Raw genomic sequence first — 15,947 nt, forward strand, 5'->3', positions numbered from 1 at the left:
ATTATTCAGTATAATATTCTTATAATATATTTAATAAAAGCTTTGTAAAATTCTTTTTCTTTGCATATTCTAAGCTTTCTATGTTAAAAAGAGCCACACATAATATTCACAATATACTATATAATATAGTAACCATGTAATGAAATTTTAGTTTAGAAAATACTAGACAAAAAGTTAATTCTCAAGAATGGCTTTATTCACTTTCATGAGCAATGAAAACTGTAAGTCTTCACTTTTTTTTCCAATTTCCAAAATTTTTGAGAGTAAACATGTCCATTTATGTGTTACACACATTGCATGATTTGTTTGGTCACTGAGAGAAACTATTAGGACTCTTTTTACATTATAGACTCCTTGAGTATCCATTTCAGAGTATCCATTTGCAGCAATCTTAAAATTACCTTTGTAAGAAAACAAAGGACAAATATTAAATATACAAGAAATGAGAACATAAGCTTAGAGACAAAGAAATATTGTCAGAACACTGAAAGTAGCCTCCAGTTTATAACAAATCAAGGCAATGATTCCATATAATTATATTGTGTCTATAAGTTACATTTATTGACTTAATAAATAAAATGGTCTTTGGATCCTATCTAGGGAGGTAAGGCTTTGGCTATGAACCTTACAATTAGCCTTCCAAATATTCACATATATTGAAAATGTAAATTAATTCTTCTACAAATAAATAATCACTGTAAATGCCACATGTATCCTGTTGGTACAATGCATGCCAACTCTCTTTAGTAGTCTAGGAAGGTGAAAATGGAAAGATAGTACCAAACAGCACCTCTCAGACTCCTCAGATTTGTACCAGCTGCATTTCAGAGATGCTTGAGCAGGACCATCCTTCTCTGCTGGCTTGCCATATCTTGCTCAACATAAGCTGTGAAGCTGTGGTGAGAAGAAAATCACACTAAACCTAGTAGCATGACCCACATTAACCATGAGGCAGTGACCTATGTACAAGTTTAATTATTGGTATTTACTCAAACTGATTGACCTAGTATATAACCCAACTCATTTTGGGAAAGAGAAAAAACAATGTATAGATAAGCCAAAATTACTTGGCTATTGGGTTCACTCTGATTCACTTTGATGATAACATCATAGTATTTTATTTAACTCACAATTACATAAAGGGTTATGGGACATTTATTGAGTTAAGGCATGTGATAACAGACACACAACAAGAATAGCAATGTTTCTAGATTCACTAGGGTCCAGCATGAGAAAAAAAACAAGTATAGTATTATCCAAGGTTTACTGTGGTAGAACCCAAGGAGAGATTCATTGTTGCATTAAATTGAAAATACACTGGAAGAACCAAACACTATAATAACAGGTAGTACGTAAGACCATGTTGAAGGTAATTAAAACTTTCAATGATTACATGTAAGGTAAATATCAGTGTCTTTATTTCATTAAAAATAATTATATAAATATATGAGGTTGTGAAAAACAACAAGAAAGTCCTTGTCTACTTTGCCCAGCAATGGTAACAATTTGCAAAATTATACTGTAATGTTACAATAGGAAATTGACATTAATATAATCCACAAATCTTATTAAGAACTATCAGATGGGCTATTTAAAATAGCTGTGATTAATATGTTCAGAAAGCTGATATAAGAAGTAGATAACATAACAGAACAGATGGGTAATTTTAACAGAAATTGGTACTCTACAACAGAATCAAAAAGAAATGCTAAAATCAAAAATCCTGTAATGGAAATGAAGAATCCCTTCTGGGCTCAAGATCCTATTTGTCAACTCTCTTGGTTAAGTTTAAAGCCAGAGGGGCTGAGTAGAAGTGGGCCTATAACATTAAAGAATTCTTAGTCAGGCATGGTGGTACACATCTGTAATCTCAGCTGCTGGGAAGATGGAGGTAGCATGATTGTGGTTTGAGGCTGGCCTGAGCAAAAAGTTAGGTGGGGTGCTGGTGACTCACACCTGCAATCCTAGCTTCTTGGGATGCTAAGATCAGGAAGATCATGGTTCCAGGCTAGCCCTGACAAAAAAATTTGTGAGACCACATCTCAATGGAAAAACCCTGGGATTGGTGGCATGCGCCTGTCATCCCAGTGACAATGGGAAGCTTAAAATAGGAGGATTTTGATCCAGGCCAGCCTAGGCAAAACGTGAGACCCTATCTCCAAAATAACCAGAACGAAAAAGGCTGGAGACGTGGCTCAACCAGGAGAGCACCTTCCCAACAACTGAAATACCCTGAGTTCAAACCCCAGTACCAGGGAAGAAAAAAAAGTTAGTATGAGACCTTATCTAATTAAACAAACTAAAGAGCAAGAAGGACTGGAGGTGTAACTCGGGTGGTACAGTTCTTGCCTAGCAATGGCAAGGCCTTGAGTTCAATCCCCAGTACCACAAAAAAAAAAAAAGAAAGAAAGAAAGAAAGAAACAAGAAAAAAAAAATCCTGCAGACTGCCATAACATCTTTGAACACAAAGGAAAGTATACCAGCGATCCTGAAATATGCTGCTAATGGTGAACAGAACCTAGGATGGTCTTGTCAGCGATGTTTAATTGCTAGCAGCAGGCTGCCTATTCCAGGCTGTGTTGGCTTTTAGAGCCCTGCCATCCTGTGAATGGCTTGGCACACTGCATTAGTGCTTTGAAATCCTCTAACACCACATCAGTGGGCTCTCTTTAGAGGAATAATAGAAAGTCTCAATGTGTTCCTCATTGATATTTCACGTCAGGATAGTTCCTATCTTTCATTTATGTCTAGTAATACTACACGCTCTGACATGTGAACATGTGACAACTCCAAACTTGTTATTACACAAATCTGTCAAAACTACGTTTTGTCTTCACACACTGCTTCTACTGACTGGATGAGTCAGATGGAAAAGATAACACTAAATTTTTAGGGCATGATGAATGTATTTTGGGTCTAATAATCTTATTAGACCCACTTGATAATATGGGTATCTAAAATCTGAAAATAAATTCTGTAATATAAAAATATTTTTCCAATGATAACCTTTTTTATTTCAAACTGGGTCTTGCTATGTAGCCCAGACCTCAAACTTACCATCATCCTGCTTTAACCCCCCAAGTGCTAGGATTACAGGCATGTACCACCATGCCTGGCCCAATGATAATGTTTACTGAGGGGATGATAACTCCCATTTTGAAAATTATCAGTTTTACCCACAGTGTGAGAAGTGTTGACCACACTGTAAACTTCTAAGTTAACCCCTTTAATGCAGTCTACCTAAAACTCTCTCTTCTTCACCTATAGATAGGATTACACCTACTGACCTTGTGGCTGGTGGGGGACAGGTTTTGATCTCTTGTGACCAATTTTTTTCTCATTAGAATTAAAAGAATCAAACCATAACATGATTTGGCATAAAAAAAACAAAGCTTCTGCAAATTTGGGACACACCCCAAAACACATGCATTGGAATTAACTTTGTATAAACAGTATTCTACATGTGAATTATTTTAAATCATCTGGCTGGTGCATGCCTTTGTATTTGTTTAACTCTGTACCTTCAGTTGATGATTCAGTCCCTCACCTAATCTGTGTTAGATGCCAAGGCTGACCATGGCACCTCACATATACATTGTAACACTCTAAAAACCATCAGTTCTCCCATTGCACTCCAGAGCTATGGAACATAAACACTGGCTTAAAGCTCTGTTTCTTCTGTGGTGAAATTAAAATGATTGCAGGAATTATTGCATTAATTATTGAGAAAAAAGGACTGAACAGATAAACAAGTATCAGCATCGGGATCATTATAAAAGCCATCCTATTCTTTCAGGATTTGAACCAGATTCTTCCTCTGTTTTAGCTGCTTACACCTGTAATTTGAAAACCTTTTTCAAGCACTAGTTAACTCAGAAAATGTAGCTTCAGGGAATCAATCAATAAGTTACATTATGACCACACCCATACCATATTTTAGAGAAATTCAGGTTAGCAGGGAAATGACACCACTAATCGTGAACTTCTGTGGACAACATCTCAGTTGACTGTACCAGAGCTGCTAATTTGAGAAGAAACCCGAGAGAGTTGATCAAAATACAATAAAATGTGATGACAGATTATCTGAGGTTTCATCATTTCCTTATGTGAAATGCAAACTTCAATTGCTGGGGTTTTTTAAATTTTTCCCTCTTGAAACAGCACTCATAGCTCTTGGAGCATAATAATGCATAATGACACAATAAAATATTTACAAACTGAGGTTTTTCTCATAACGAAAATGATTCATTATTCAAGTATTAAGATCACCCTTTATTTTCAGAGCTCTTACTAGTGTTTTGAATTCTCCTATCTCCCTACTCGTCTTCTCTTTTACTCCTTTTTCAATTGTATGAAGGAGAAATATCTGAGGCAGGAGTACAGACAGATCCTTAGAGTTTCAAGGAGTCTTTTTTTAGGTCAATCGGGCATATAAAAGAAATAATGGAGCTCAATACAAAAAAAGGGAGGTTGAGACACACAGAGTTTGATATAATAACCTTATATCCAAAGAGATATAATTATATTATAATTTGCAAAATTATAATATAATTAGTATGATTATGGATTCTAAGAAAGTAAAATGTAGGTTTTTTTTTAAATCCTACATTTATATATAAAATGCAGGTAACTATACAAAATATGTGCTTTATTATTTTAATGATTATTAACATTCATTAATATTATACTCCAAACCCCTCAAAATAGTAATCCAAAAATTTCATGAAAACAATGTATCATAGAGAGTAGCATCATGGCCTTTGTTGCCAGACTATTTGGGGATTAAACTTGGACCATATTCCTTGCTAATTATGTGAATTTAGATAACAGCACTTATCTCTTAGAATTCTTGTAAAGATTAAATTGAGGTGATCTAGTGTATCACAAGATCAGTAATTGTTCCTGAAAATTTTTATTGTGAGTTTAATGCTTCATGTATTTTATTATAATTAAATTCCTTGAAAAATTAATAAATATGGGAATATCAAATTTACCAAAATCAGTAAATTGACCAGAATAATGATTACATTGCCAATAATAGTGTTAATTACTAAAGTAATTATCAATAATTTAAAGATAATACATTTCTGTATCTTTTAAAGTACTATACTACACATTCAGTAAAAGAAAAAATAGGCAAGTGGTTCTACATCAAACTTAAAGTTTGTGTATACAAAGGAAACACTCAACAAAATGAAAAGGCAACCTATGAAATAGGAGATATTTATATCACATATCTGACAAGAAGTAACAAGGAGTTAATATTCAAAACACACAAAGAACTCAGACAACTTAATAGCAAAATATTGAAAAGATAACCTGAATTTAAATAGTGGGCAATTGCTTGAATAGAAATTTTTCCACATAAGACATATGAAATGGTAACAGGCACAGGAAAGGATGCTCAACAACACCATTAATCATGAGAGAATTGTAAATCAAAACTACAATGAAAAACATCCCACATCTGAAAGGGTGGCTACTATCAAAAAGTCAAAAGTCTAATCTATGATGTGTAGATGTCCACAAGATAGGCTGTGTGCAAGCTGTGTAGGCATGCATTATGTTTTTAGTGTTTTACCTGTGCCATGCATTATTAGTCTAATTTGTAAAAGAGATGTCTTGAAAACAAGTTATTAATTATATGTTCACTTTTCTGTTTCCTAAATAAAAACATCATTGGTCCCTGTAATGTGGAGCATCCTTGCCCCCAGATCAGGTTGTACAGTTTGCTGAATTTCCTACTCTAAAGTAGTAGCTGAAGGTTTTTTGACACCACGATCAGCCACAACTATCTAAAAAAAAAAAAAAAAAGCGATCCTGCCCTGTGCAAAATATGAGCATCTAGTAAAGTTCAATATGGGATTCACAGTCATAGTATGTAATGGAGGCTAGAGGTATCTGCAGTTAGCATCACTTTGAAACAACTCACCTACCTAAAGAACCTGCAGGGTTCTCCCAAGATGTTAATTATTCCAAGTTGGTCCAGATAGTCCTACTTAGAGACAAAAGGCTGCTAAGAAGACTACAACTTTTCCATGTGGAAACAATTAATAGTGTCAAGATGATATTATAAGGAGGATTAGACACTTTAGGACCTCACAGTATAGACACACTTAGGTGCATACATGCATACAGACACATACAGCACAATGAGAGTTAAAAACATATTTGAATTGCTTCAGCTACTAATCATGAATGAATGACCTCTGTACTTATTACTATCCTTGATCAGCATTTCTAGGATTATAAAATCTGGACAATAGGGTCAGAATGTGGCTCAAGTGGTAGAATGCCTGCCTAGCAAGTGTGAGGCCCTGAGTTCAAAACTCCAGTACTGCCAAAAAAACAATTTAAAAAATCCCAACTTTTGTGTGCATAAGAACTATACTCAAAAAGCACATTATCAATTCAGATATATGAATAAATCAATCCTCTGTATCTGACATCAAACTGGAAAATTCATTTTAAGTTTTTGTAAACCCATTATAAAGATTTGAATCAAAAGATGAGAATAATCACATTCAACCTAAGAAAGGCTAGAAACAGAAAAACCTCATAGAAAGAAATGTTACTGAGCAGTTGGATTTGAATATTGATTAACAATGCAAACTAAGGTGAAATAAGTTTAAAATGGATAACTAAATTATATTCTTACTTTTGAAAAAACGAAGTACTCCTTAGAGTTCACTCATTCTGCAAAACCACTACTTTGTCTTTTAGCTTCAATAGTGCTTTCTTCACCTCCTTGTTCCTCAGGGTATACACAGCAGGGTTGAGCAGGGGTGTCAGCACAGTGTAGAAAACAGCTACAACCCCATCCACAGCATCCCTGGAGCCTGGTCGCAGGTAGATGAAAACACAAGGCACAAAGAAACAGATGACCACAATGCAGTGGGAGGCACAGGTCTGAAAGGCTCTGTGTCGCCCCTCTGAGGTGCGGATTCTCAGGATGGAGCACACAATGGACACATAGGACAGCACTATCAGGAAAAAACAGCTAGAGGCCACTACCCCGATGTTCACAAAGATGACCATCTCAATGGCTGAAGTGTCTGCACAGGCCAACTTGAGGATGGGTGGTGCATCACAAAAGTAATGCTGGATCTGGTTGGGCCCACAGTAGGGCAAACGGAATGTCAAGGTGGTCTGGGCAGCAGAGTGCAGGGAACCACTGATCCAGGTGCCAGTGGCCAGGAGAGCACATGTTCTCCCACTCATCATGGTGGTGTACCTGAGTGGGTAACTGATGGCCAAGTAGCGATCATATGACATGACTGTGTAAAGGAAACACTCAGTGCTCCCTAGGAAGTGGAAGAAATAGAGCTGAGCCACACAACTGTGGAAGGAGATAGCCCTGCCTTCCGGGGATGCCAAAGTCATGAGCATTTTGGGCACCGTGACAGTGGAGAACCACATGTCAATGAAGGACAGGTTGATAAGGAAGTAGTACATGGGTGTGTGGAGGTGAAAATCGACTCTGATCACCAGGAGGATGAGAAGGTTCCCCAGCACAGTGAGTACATAAATCACCAGGAAGATTCCAAACAGTATGGTGTCCAGCGAAGGTGGGTGGGGAAGACCTATGAGGAAGAAGGTTGTCACTAAACTCAAGTTTGTCATTTCTTCCACCTTCAATTAGACTCCCTGTAGAGATATAAGGAGCAACCAGCCATTAGCCTGTTATTGAGAACTGAGAGCTCTTTCTCTAAGTGACAACTGCAGCATCCATGGCAGATAATTCTAGATTTATACTTGTCTTTGTTTCAAAGCTTCTTTGGCAAAAGAGATGGAATAATTTTAGCATCTTTCTTTCTCACTCACACATGCAAACACACACACATAGACAGACAGAGATACACACAAATATATGCAGAAGAAAGTATGAGAAAGTCATCTTATTAGACTATTGATGTATCCTTATTTCCCACAATCTTAGTAGCTTAAAATATGCTAAATATTTATCTTACCCTTTCTGTGGGTCAGGTCAGCTGGGATATTTGCTCCAGGACTCACTAGTTTTAATTAAGATTCAAACTAGAGATCTAATCTCATCTGAGACTTAGGATCGTACTCCAAGCTATTGAGGTTGTTGGCAGAATTTAATTCCTTGAAATTTTAGAACTGAAGGCCCCATGTTCTGAATGGTGTTGGCAGTACTCATCATTCTAGGTTCCTAGAGGCCAAAGTAGGTCCTAGAAAGTCCTAGCCACCTGACCTTCTCACACTATGCACAGGCCATGAAGAAGAGTCACTCTCTTGTTACTAGGATAACATGTTATATGATACAATAAAATCCTGGGAGTAATATCCCATCATGTTCTCAGCCCCTCCCCTGTACACAAACACTAACAGAGAGGTGATTAAGCAGTGTATATACCAGTTGGCAGAAATTTTGGAGGGTATTTAGAACTCTACCTATCAGATTCCATTTTCTATTCAGAGGTCCTGGGAAAACCTGGAGAACAAAAATTTAATTGTAGTAATGAATATTTATGAAGGCTACAGTGTAATTAAATAATTCTTTAGCATCCTTATGTGCATATGACATTAGAAACATCACTCCATAACTAAGAAGCTATAAACAGTGCTTTGTCTATGATTGTTCCTCAATAAGTAATAGTGAATTGTACAACATGTCTTGCAACAGTACTTTACACCTGCTTTTTTTTTGGTTTAGAAAGAGAATAAGTAAATTCTGGGTGTGTTTCCACTTCTCAATTTGAATGCTAATTTTTGAGGAACGTTTTTACCTTGCTCATGTTCCTGATGACCCCATTGCTGTCTACATCTAAAGATCCTCCCTTGACTTCTCAGTCAATTCAGACTGTCATTCACTTCCATAGTGGGATTCCCCACAACCTGACAAAAATTCAGAAAACGGTAATCTTCATACATGGCTGTTCCCAAGCTTCTCCTCCACTTGACCTCCCTTATGAGGCTCTAAGAATATAAACTTTGCATGTGCTCCCCCAACAAAATGCAGACTAGGGAACAGTTTTCTATCACATAACCTTCTGTTCCAAATATTTTCTAATTTTTGTTTTTGTAGAGATCATCTTTTGCTTCCCACCTTCTCTCATAGATCCAGACAGTGCTCTCATAGGAGGAGATAATTTTGTCAAGCCTGTGCTGATCGTTTGACACCTACAACCTGAGAAAGGAAAACAAAAGTAATGCAAGCAAAGGGCCCTATGTTAGCTCGATGTCAAGAAAAGTGTGAATTCTGTGCAATTGAGGATGAAATGATGTTTTTGACTTAATACAAAATATTGTCTAGAGGTGTTGATTGTTGTTAAATTCACTGTGTTGGTAATTGTCATATGAAACTGTTCTTCTTAGGAAAGAAACCTGGATCTGCTCTCAGCAGAGACAAAATGAAATCAGTCTTATTTCCAGGAAATGTGGCTTCAGCTTTATTACAGCTGAACTTTTTTAAAATATGAGAATAAATAGCAGATACCAGATTATTGCAATCACTTATATGAATGCCAAACTCTTTCAATGAAGGAAATACAACTTTGAAATTTCTATTCTATCAACTGGGCCAAATCACAAAGATAACTTCATATTTAGATTTGATGAAAAGAAACATAACATGAGGCTTAAGGCAGTAATCTGTATCAGAAGTGTCAATGTTTGACTTGACTATCCGCTACATCAACTCAGTCACTACTTATAGCCACTCATTCCATCAATCCATGTGTCCATCTACCTACCTACCTATCTATCAAGAGAGAAAACTCAAATTTGGATGAAATCTAGCAATTTTCCAGTAAAATTGCTGTACATGAAGGTAAAGAAAAGAGGAAAATCAGGGGGACATGAGTTAAATCTACCTAAGAACTCACCTTAGAGGACATGATTCATTTCTGTAGTAAAACTTGCCCAAGTTGTTTCTAAAATTTTTTCATCTTCTCCATGTTCTGCCCTGTACTGGTTTGCAAGCTATCATTCAAAGAACAGAGACACTGGTTATGAAAGACTGGTCCATGTCTAATCAACCAAACTAGTTAAAGTGCAGGGAATAGAGAGTAGCATGCCTAAATGAGTAGGAACTTAACTTGCTTTGGGGTCTCGGGGGATGAGATTACTCTTGGGTTTCTAGGTTCCCTTAATGAACATGAAAATCACAGAAGACACCAAGGAAAGGTTTGTCATAAACATGGGCATTTGAACCCTCCTCAGATGGCTTGTGTCTTCCTGGAAATAAAGAGGATAGATGTGGCACTCAGTTGCTCTTTTCCCACATCAGTGATGGAGAGATGCTTACAATTGCTTGCTCTCCACTTCAAATTGTCCAGAATCCATATAGGCATCACTTGTTTGCACTCTGAAGCTTCAAATTACTGTCTTTCACCATCTTTCATAGTCAAATGAAACATCCACATTCCCAACTTTGCTGCTTTTGTTCTTTCATTTTGCAGTCATTTTTCCCAAATTGGTATCTACAGATCCATAAAAATTTCCTAATTTTATAAAAAAAATTAAACAAGGGATTCCAAGATGGTGGCTAGAGGGAGGAAGCAAAAAGTGTGCCTCCTAAAGTAAAATCTCGGAGAGACACTGGAGATACACCTTACAGGGAAAACCACCAAAAAGAGGTGAAACTTTGACTCCTCCACACCTCCAGCCTGTGCATAGCATCTCCACTTCACATGAAACAGAGAAACCAGGAGGGCTCCCATGCCACTGATAGATGGCAGCACCCAAATGGCTTGGGAAGGTGTGGACCGCAAGGTGAGCTAAGCAGCAGATGGTACTCCCACAACAATCAGATCAGCCAGATCAGCATAGCCCCCAGGACAGACCAACCCCCACTGAGGGAAAAAAGAAAAAAAACTGAATAATAAGCAATAACAACAAAAAAGACATGTAGCAAAGAGGGCGGGGTGCCCTGAGTGCTGAAGAGGGGGGAGGGAAAATCCCTCACAACAAGCCAGCTGGAGAAGGCAGGAGCAGTGGCACTTCCCAGCAATCAGGAGTAGGAAAGCTTGTAAAAGTGGCAGTGAGAGGAAAACTCCACAGGAGAGGGGGGAAGACCCACTTCCCATGTGAACCATAAATAAACACACAGGCCTGAGAAAGCTGGTGCAGTGTCACCTCCCCCAGTGTGCTTGGAAAGGGGAAAGGTTGTAGCAGTAGCATCACACACAGAACTCTAAGTAAACAATGCCTGAGGGGCTAGGTGAGTGCTAAGCTCACTCCTGAGAACTGCATAAATAACGCCGCCAGCTACAGCAGGCTGACAGCAGTGAGCAGTTGAGCCATAGCCTCAGATAGACATTCACAGAACTGTTTCCAGATTCTTTTTTTTTCTTTCTCCCTTTGATGAGACAACAACCAAACTACACCTGACTGCAGAAAAACTTAATAAAACTGTATTGCATTTGAACTTGGGACACTTTGTGGGGTTTTTTTTTTGTTTTGTGTTGTTTTGTTTTTTTCCTCTTTAATGAGAAAATGACAGAACTACTTCTGAGACATCACCTTCAGGATTGGAGACTGTGGGATTAACACCAAAATTATTGACTGAAACTTTATTGCATTTGAACTTGGAGATTTTTATTTATTTATTTATTTTTTTTTTATTTTTTATTTTTTCAATCCTCTCACTGTCTTCTAATGCCTGTTCAGCTTACTCTTGATTAGTACACTATCTTTCCCTGTTTATATCTTTGAAACTTTGGTTCTTTGTTTGTTTGTTTTGTTTTTTGTTTGTTTGTATGTTTGTTTTTCCCTTTTCCTTTAACTTCTTTGCTTTCCCTCACCTCTCACCCTTCCATTCTAAATATCACCACTGTTATTATTACAAGCTAGAAAATACTTAATTGCACACAGTACAGGGACAATAACAACACCAAGGGCAATGATGGGAAGACAGAAAAAACAGGGAAACCAGTTTCCCCACAGCAAAAAATTAGTGCAGGAACCAGAGGGAAATGAAGAAAACAGATACTCAGATCCAGACTCCAACAAAATGAAGACAAACTATGCCAAAGAACCCAATGAAGCCCACAAGAACAATCTGAAAGAAGAAATACTACAGGTAATCAATGAGAATTTTATAGAGATGATACTGGATATGGTCAACCAAAATGTGCAGGAGACACTCAAGAAATTCCAAGACAACAAAAATAGAGAATTTGAAAAAGCACAAGAAGAAACAAAAGAAACCACAGAAGCACTGTATAAGCACCAAAATGAAACAAAGAACATGATTAAATAAAGAGATAAATGAACTCAGGACAAAAATAGACAACATTAAAGAGAAAGTGACTCAGGAAATGGAAAACTCAGAAAAAAGAATGAAACAAAATTGCAAAACAAAATGGAAGGCCAATCCAGCAGAATAGAGCAAACAGAAGACAGAATCTCAGAACTCAAAGATGAAATGATAATTAAAGGAGAAACCGAAGAACTATTAATTAAACAACTCAAGACCTGTGAAAAGAAAATGCAAGAACTCACCGACTCCATCAAAAGACCAAACTTGAGAATCATGGGCATCGAAGAAGGAGAAGAAGTGCAAGTGAAGGGAATGCGTAATATATTCAACAAAATAATAATGGAAAATTTCCAAAATTTAGAGAAAGATATTCCCATACAGATGCAAGAGGCCTCCAGGACACCAAACAGACCAGATCAAAATAGAACTACCCCACGACACATCATCATTAAAACAACAAGTACAGAAACTAGGGAAAGAATATTGAAGGCTGTAAGAGCAGAAAAACAAATAACATACAAAGGTAAACCCATCAAAATCAAGCAGACTACTCAACAGAAACATTAAAAGCAAGAAGACCTTGAGGTGAGATCTTCTGGGCACTGAACAAAAATAACTTCAACCACAGGACACTCTACCTAGAAAAACTATCATTCAAAATAGATGGAGCAATAAAAGTCTTCCATGATAAGCAGAAACTAAAACAATATGTGACCACAAAGCCACCACTACAAAAGATTCTTCAAGGGATTTTTGCAAGCAGAAAGTTTAACCCAACATAACCATGTATGGCAGGCAGCACCAAGCTACAGGAAAAGAAAAAGCAAGAAAGTAGAGAGTAACCTCAACTTAGGTACACAAAGTCAAACCCTCAAACAACTGAGACAACTAAATGACAGGAATCACCACATACCTATCAGTACTAACATTTAATGTTAATGGACTTAATTTCCCCATCAAAAGGCACCATTTGATGAAATGGATTAAAAAGGAAGATCCAACAATTTATTGCTTACAGGAGACCCATCTCACTGACAGAAATAAGCGTAGGCTTAGGATGAAAGGCTGGAAGAAGATTTACCAAGCCAATGGCCCCCAAAAACAGGCAGGAGTAGCAATACTTATCTCTGACAAAGTAGACTTCAAACCTACATTGATCAAATGAGATAAAGAAGGACATTCCATACTAATAAAAGGGGAAATCGACCAAAAGGAAATAACAATTATTAACCTATATGTACCCAATGTCAATGCACCCATTTCATCAAACATACCCTGAAGGACCTAAAAGCATGTATTAACTCCAACACAGTGGTCGTGAGAGACTTAACAGCCCATTATCATCAATATATAGGTCATCCAAACAAAAAAATCAATAAAGAAATCCTAGATCTAAAATACACAATAGATCAAATGGACCTAGTTGATGTCTACAGAACATTCCATCCAACTTCTACACAATATACATTCTTCTCAGCAGCCCATGGAACCTTCTCCAAAATAGATCATATCCTAGGGCACAAAGCAAGCCTCAGCAAATATAAGAAAATAGAAATTATACCATGCATTTTATCTGATCACAATGCAATAAAACTAGAACTTAACAACAAAAGTAAAGACAAAAAACATGCAAACAGCTGGAAACTGAATAACTCATTGCTTAATGAACAAACTGTTCCATGAAATAGAAAGGGAAGGAAAACTGCCTAACACATTTTATGAAGCCAGTATTACACTTATCCCAAAACCAGGCAAAGACACCTCCAACAAGGAGAACTATAGGCCAATCTCTTTAATGAACATTGATGCAAAAATCCTCAACAAAATAATGGCAAACCGAATTCAGCAACACATCAAAAAGATTATTCACCACGACCAAGTAGGCTTCATCCCAGGGATGCAGGGGTGGTTCAACATACGAAAATCAATAAACGTAATAAACCACATTAACAGAAGCAAAGACAAAAACCACTTGATCATCTCAATAGATGCAGAAAAAGCCTTTGATAAGATCCAACACCATTTCATGATGAAAGCTCTGAGAAAACTAGGAATAGAAGGAAAGTACCTCAACATCATAAAAGCTATATATGACAAACCTACAGCCAGCATTATACTTAATGGAGAAAAACTGAAACCAATCCCTCTAAAATCAGGAACCAGACAAGGATGCCCACTATCTCCACTCCTATTCAACATAGCACTGAAATTCATAGCCAGAGCAATTAGGCAAGAAGAAGGAATAAAAGGAATACAAATACATAAAGAAACTGTCAAAATATCCCTATTTGCAGACAATATGATCCTATACCTTAAAGACCCAAAAAACTCTACTCAAAAGCTCCTAGACACCATCAATAGCTATAGCAACGTAGCAGGATATATAATCAACATAGAAAAATCATTAGCATTTCTATACACTAAAATGAGCAAACGGAAAAAGAATGTATGAAAACAATTCCATTTACAATAGCCTCAAAAAAAATCAAATACCTAGGTGTAAACCTAACAAAAGATGTGAAAGACCTCTACAAGGAAAACTATAAACTTCTGAAGAAAGAGGTTGAAGAAGACAATAAAAAGTGGAGAGATCTCCCATGCTCATGGATTGGTAGAATCAACATAGTAAAAATATCTATACTCGCAAAAGTAATCTACATGTTTAATGCAATTCCCATCAAAATTCCAATGACATTCATTAAAGAGATTGAAAAAATCTACCGTGAAATTTATATGGAAACACAAGAGGCCATGAATAGCCAAGGCAATACTCAGTCAAAAGAACAATGCAGGAGGTATCACGATACCTGACTTCAACCAAAGCAATAACGATAAAAACAGCATGGTACTGGCACAAAAACAGACATGAAGACCAGTGGAACAGAATAGAAGACCCAGATATGAAGCCACACAACTATAACCAACTTGTCTTTGACAAAGGAGCTAAAAATATACAATGAAGAAATAGCAGCCTCTTCAACAAAAACTGCTGGGAAAACTGGTTAGCAGTCTGCAAAAAACTGAAACTGGATCCATGTATATCACCCTATACCAAGATTAACTCAAAATGGATCAAGGATCTTAATATTAGACCACAAACTCTAAAGTTGATACAGGAAAGAGTAAGAAATACTCTGGAGTTAGTAGGTATAGGTAAGAACTTTCTCAACGAAACCCCAGCACTACATAAACTAAGAGATAGCATAGATAAATGGGACCTCATAATGCTAAAAAGCTTCTGTTCATCAAAAGAAATGGTCTCTGAACTAAAGAGAACACCCACATAGTGGGAGAAAATATTTCCCAGCTACACATCAGACAAAGGACTGATAACCAGAATATACAGGGAACTTAAAAAACTAAATTGTCCCAAAATTAATGAACCAATAAAGAAATTGGCAAGTGAACTAAACAGAACTTTCTCAAAGAAGAAATTCAAATGGCCAAAAAACACATGAAAAAATGCTCACCATCTCTAGCAATAATTATAGGAAATGCAAATTAAAACCACACTAAGATTCCACCTCACCCCTGTTAGAATAGCCATCATTAGCAACACCACCAACAACAGGTGTTGGCGAGGATGTGGGGAAAAAGGAACCCTCTTACACTGTTGGTGGGAATGTAAACTAGTACAACAACTCTGGAAAAAAATTTGGAGGCTACTTAAAAAGCTAAACATTGATCTACCATTTGATCCAACAATACCACTCTTGG

At 36.9% G+C, this 15,947-nt stretch overlaps 1 protein-coding gene across 4 annotated transcripts in view; it reads right to left on the bottom strand.

Moving 5' to 3' along the window:
* Positions 1-174: 174 nt before the first annotated feature.
* Positions 175-15,947, bottom strand: part of LOC109674527 (olfactory receptor 10G9) — a 249,077-nt gene continuing 233,304 nt past the window's right edge. For 3 of the 4 annotated variants that reach the window (XR_012445585.1, XR_012445584.1, XR_012445583.1), the window contains 3 exons: positions 6,660-9,949; positions 791-894; positions 175-401 (listed from right to left, as the gene is read on the bottom strand). Coding sequence is in view for 1 of the 4 variants with exons in the window: in XM_074066502.1 (XP_073922603.1) it covers positions 6,689-7,624 (936 nt within the window). In the remaining 3 variants the exon portion in view is untranslated. Of the gene's footprint in view, positions 895-6,659; positions 9,950-15,947 lie in introns of all 4 variants that reach the window. The other variant, XM_074066502.1, reaches the window with a different exon arrangement.

This window comes from Castor canadensis, chromosome 2, assembly GCF_047511655.1.
Source record: "Castor canadensis chromosome 2, mCasCan1.hap1v2, whole genome shotgun sequence".
In the NCBI taxonomy this organism is placed as follows: domain Eukaryota; kingdom Metazoa; phylum Chordata; class Mammalia; order Rodentia; family Castoridae; genus Castor; species Castor canadensis.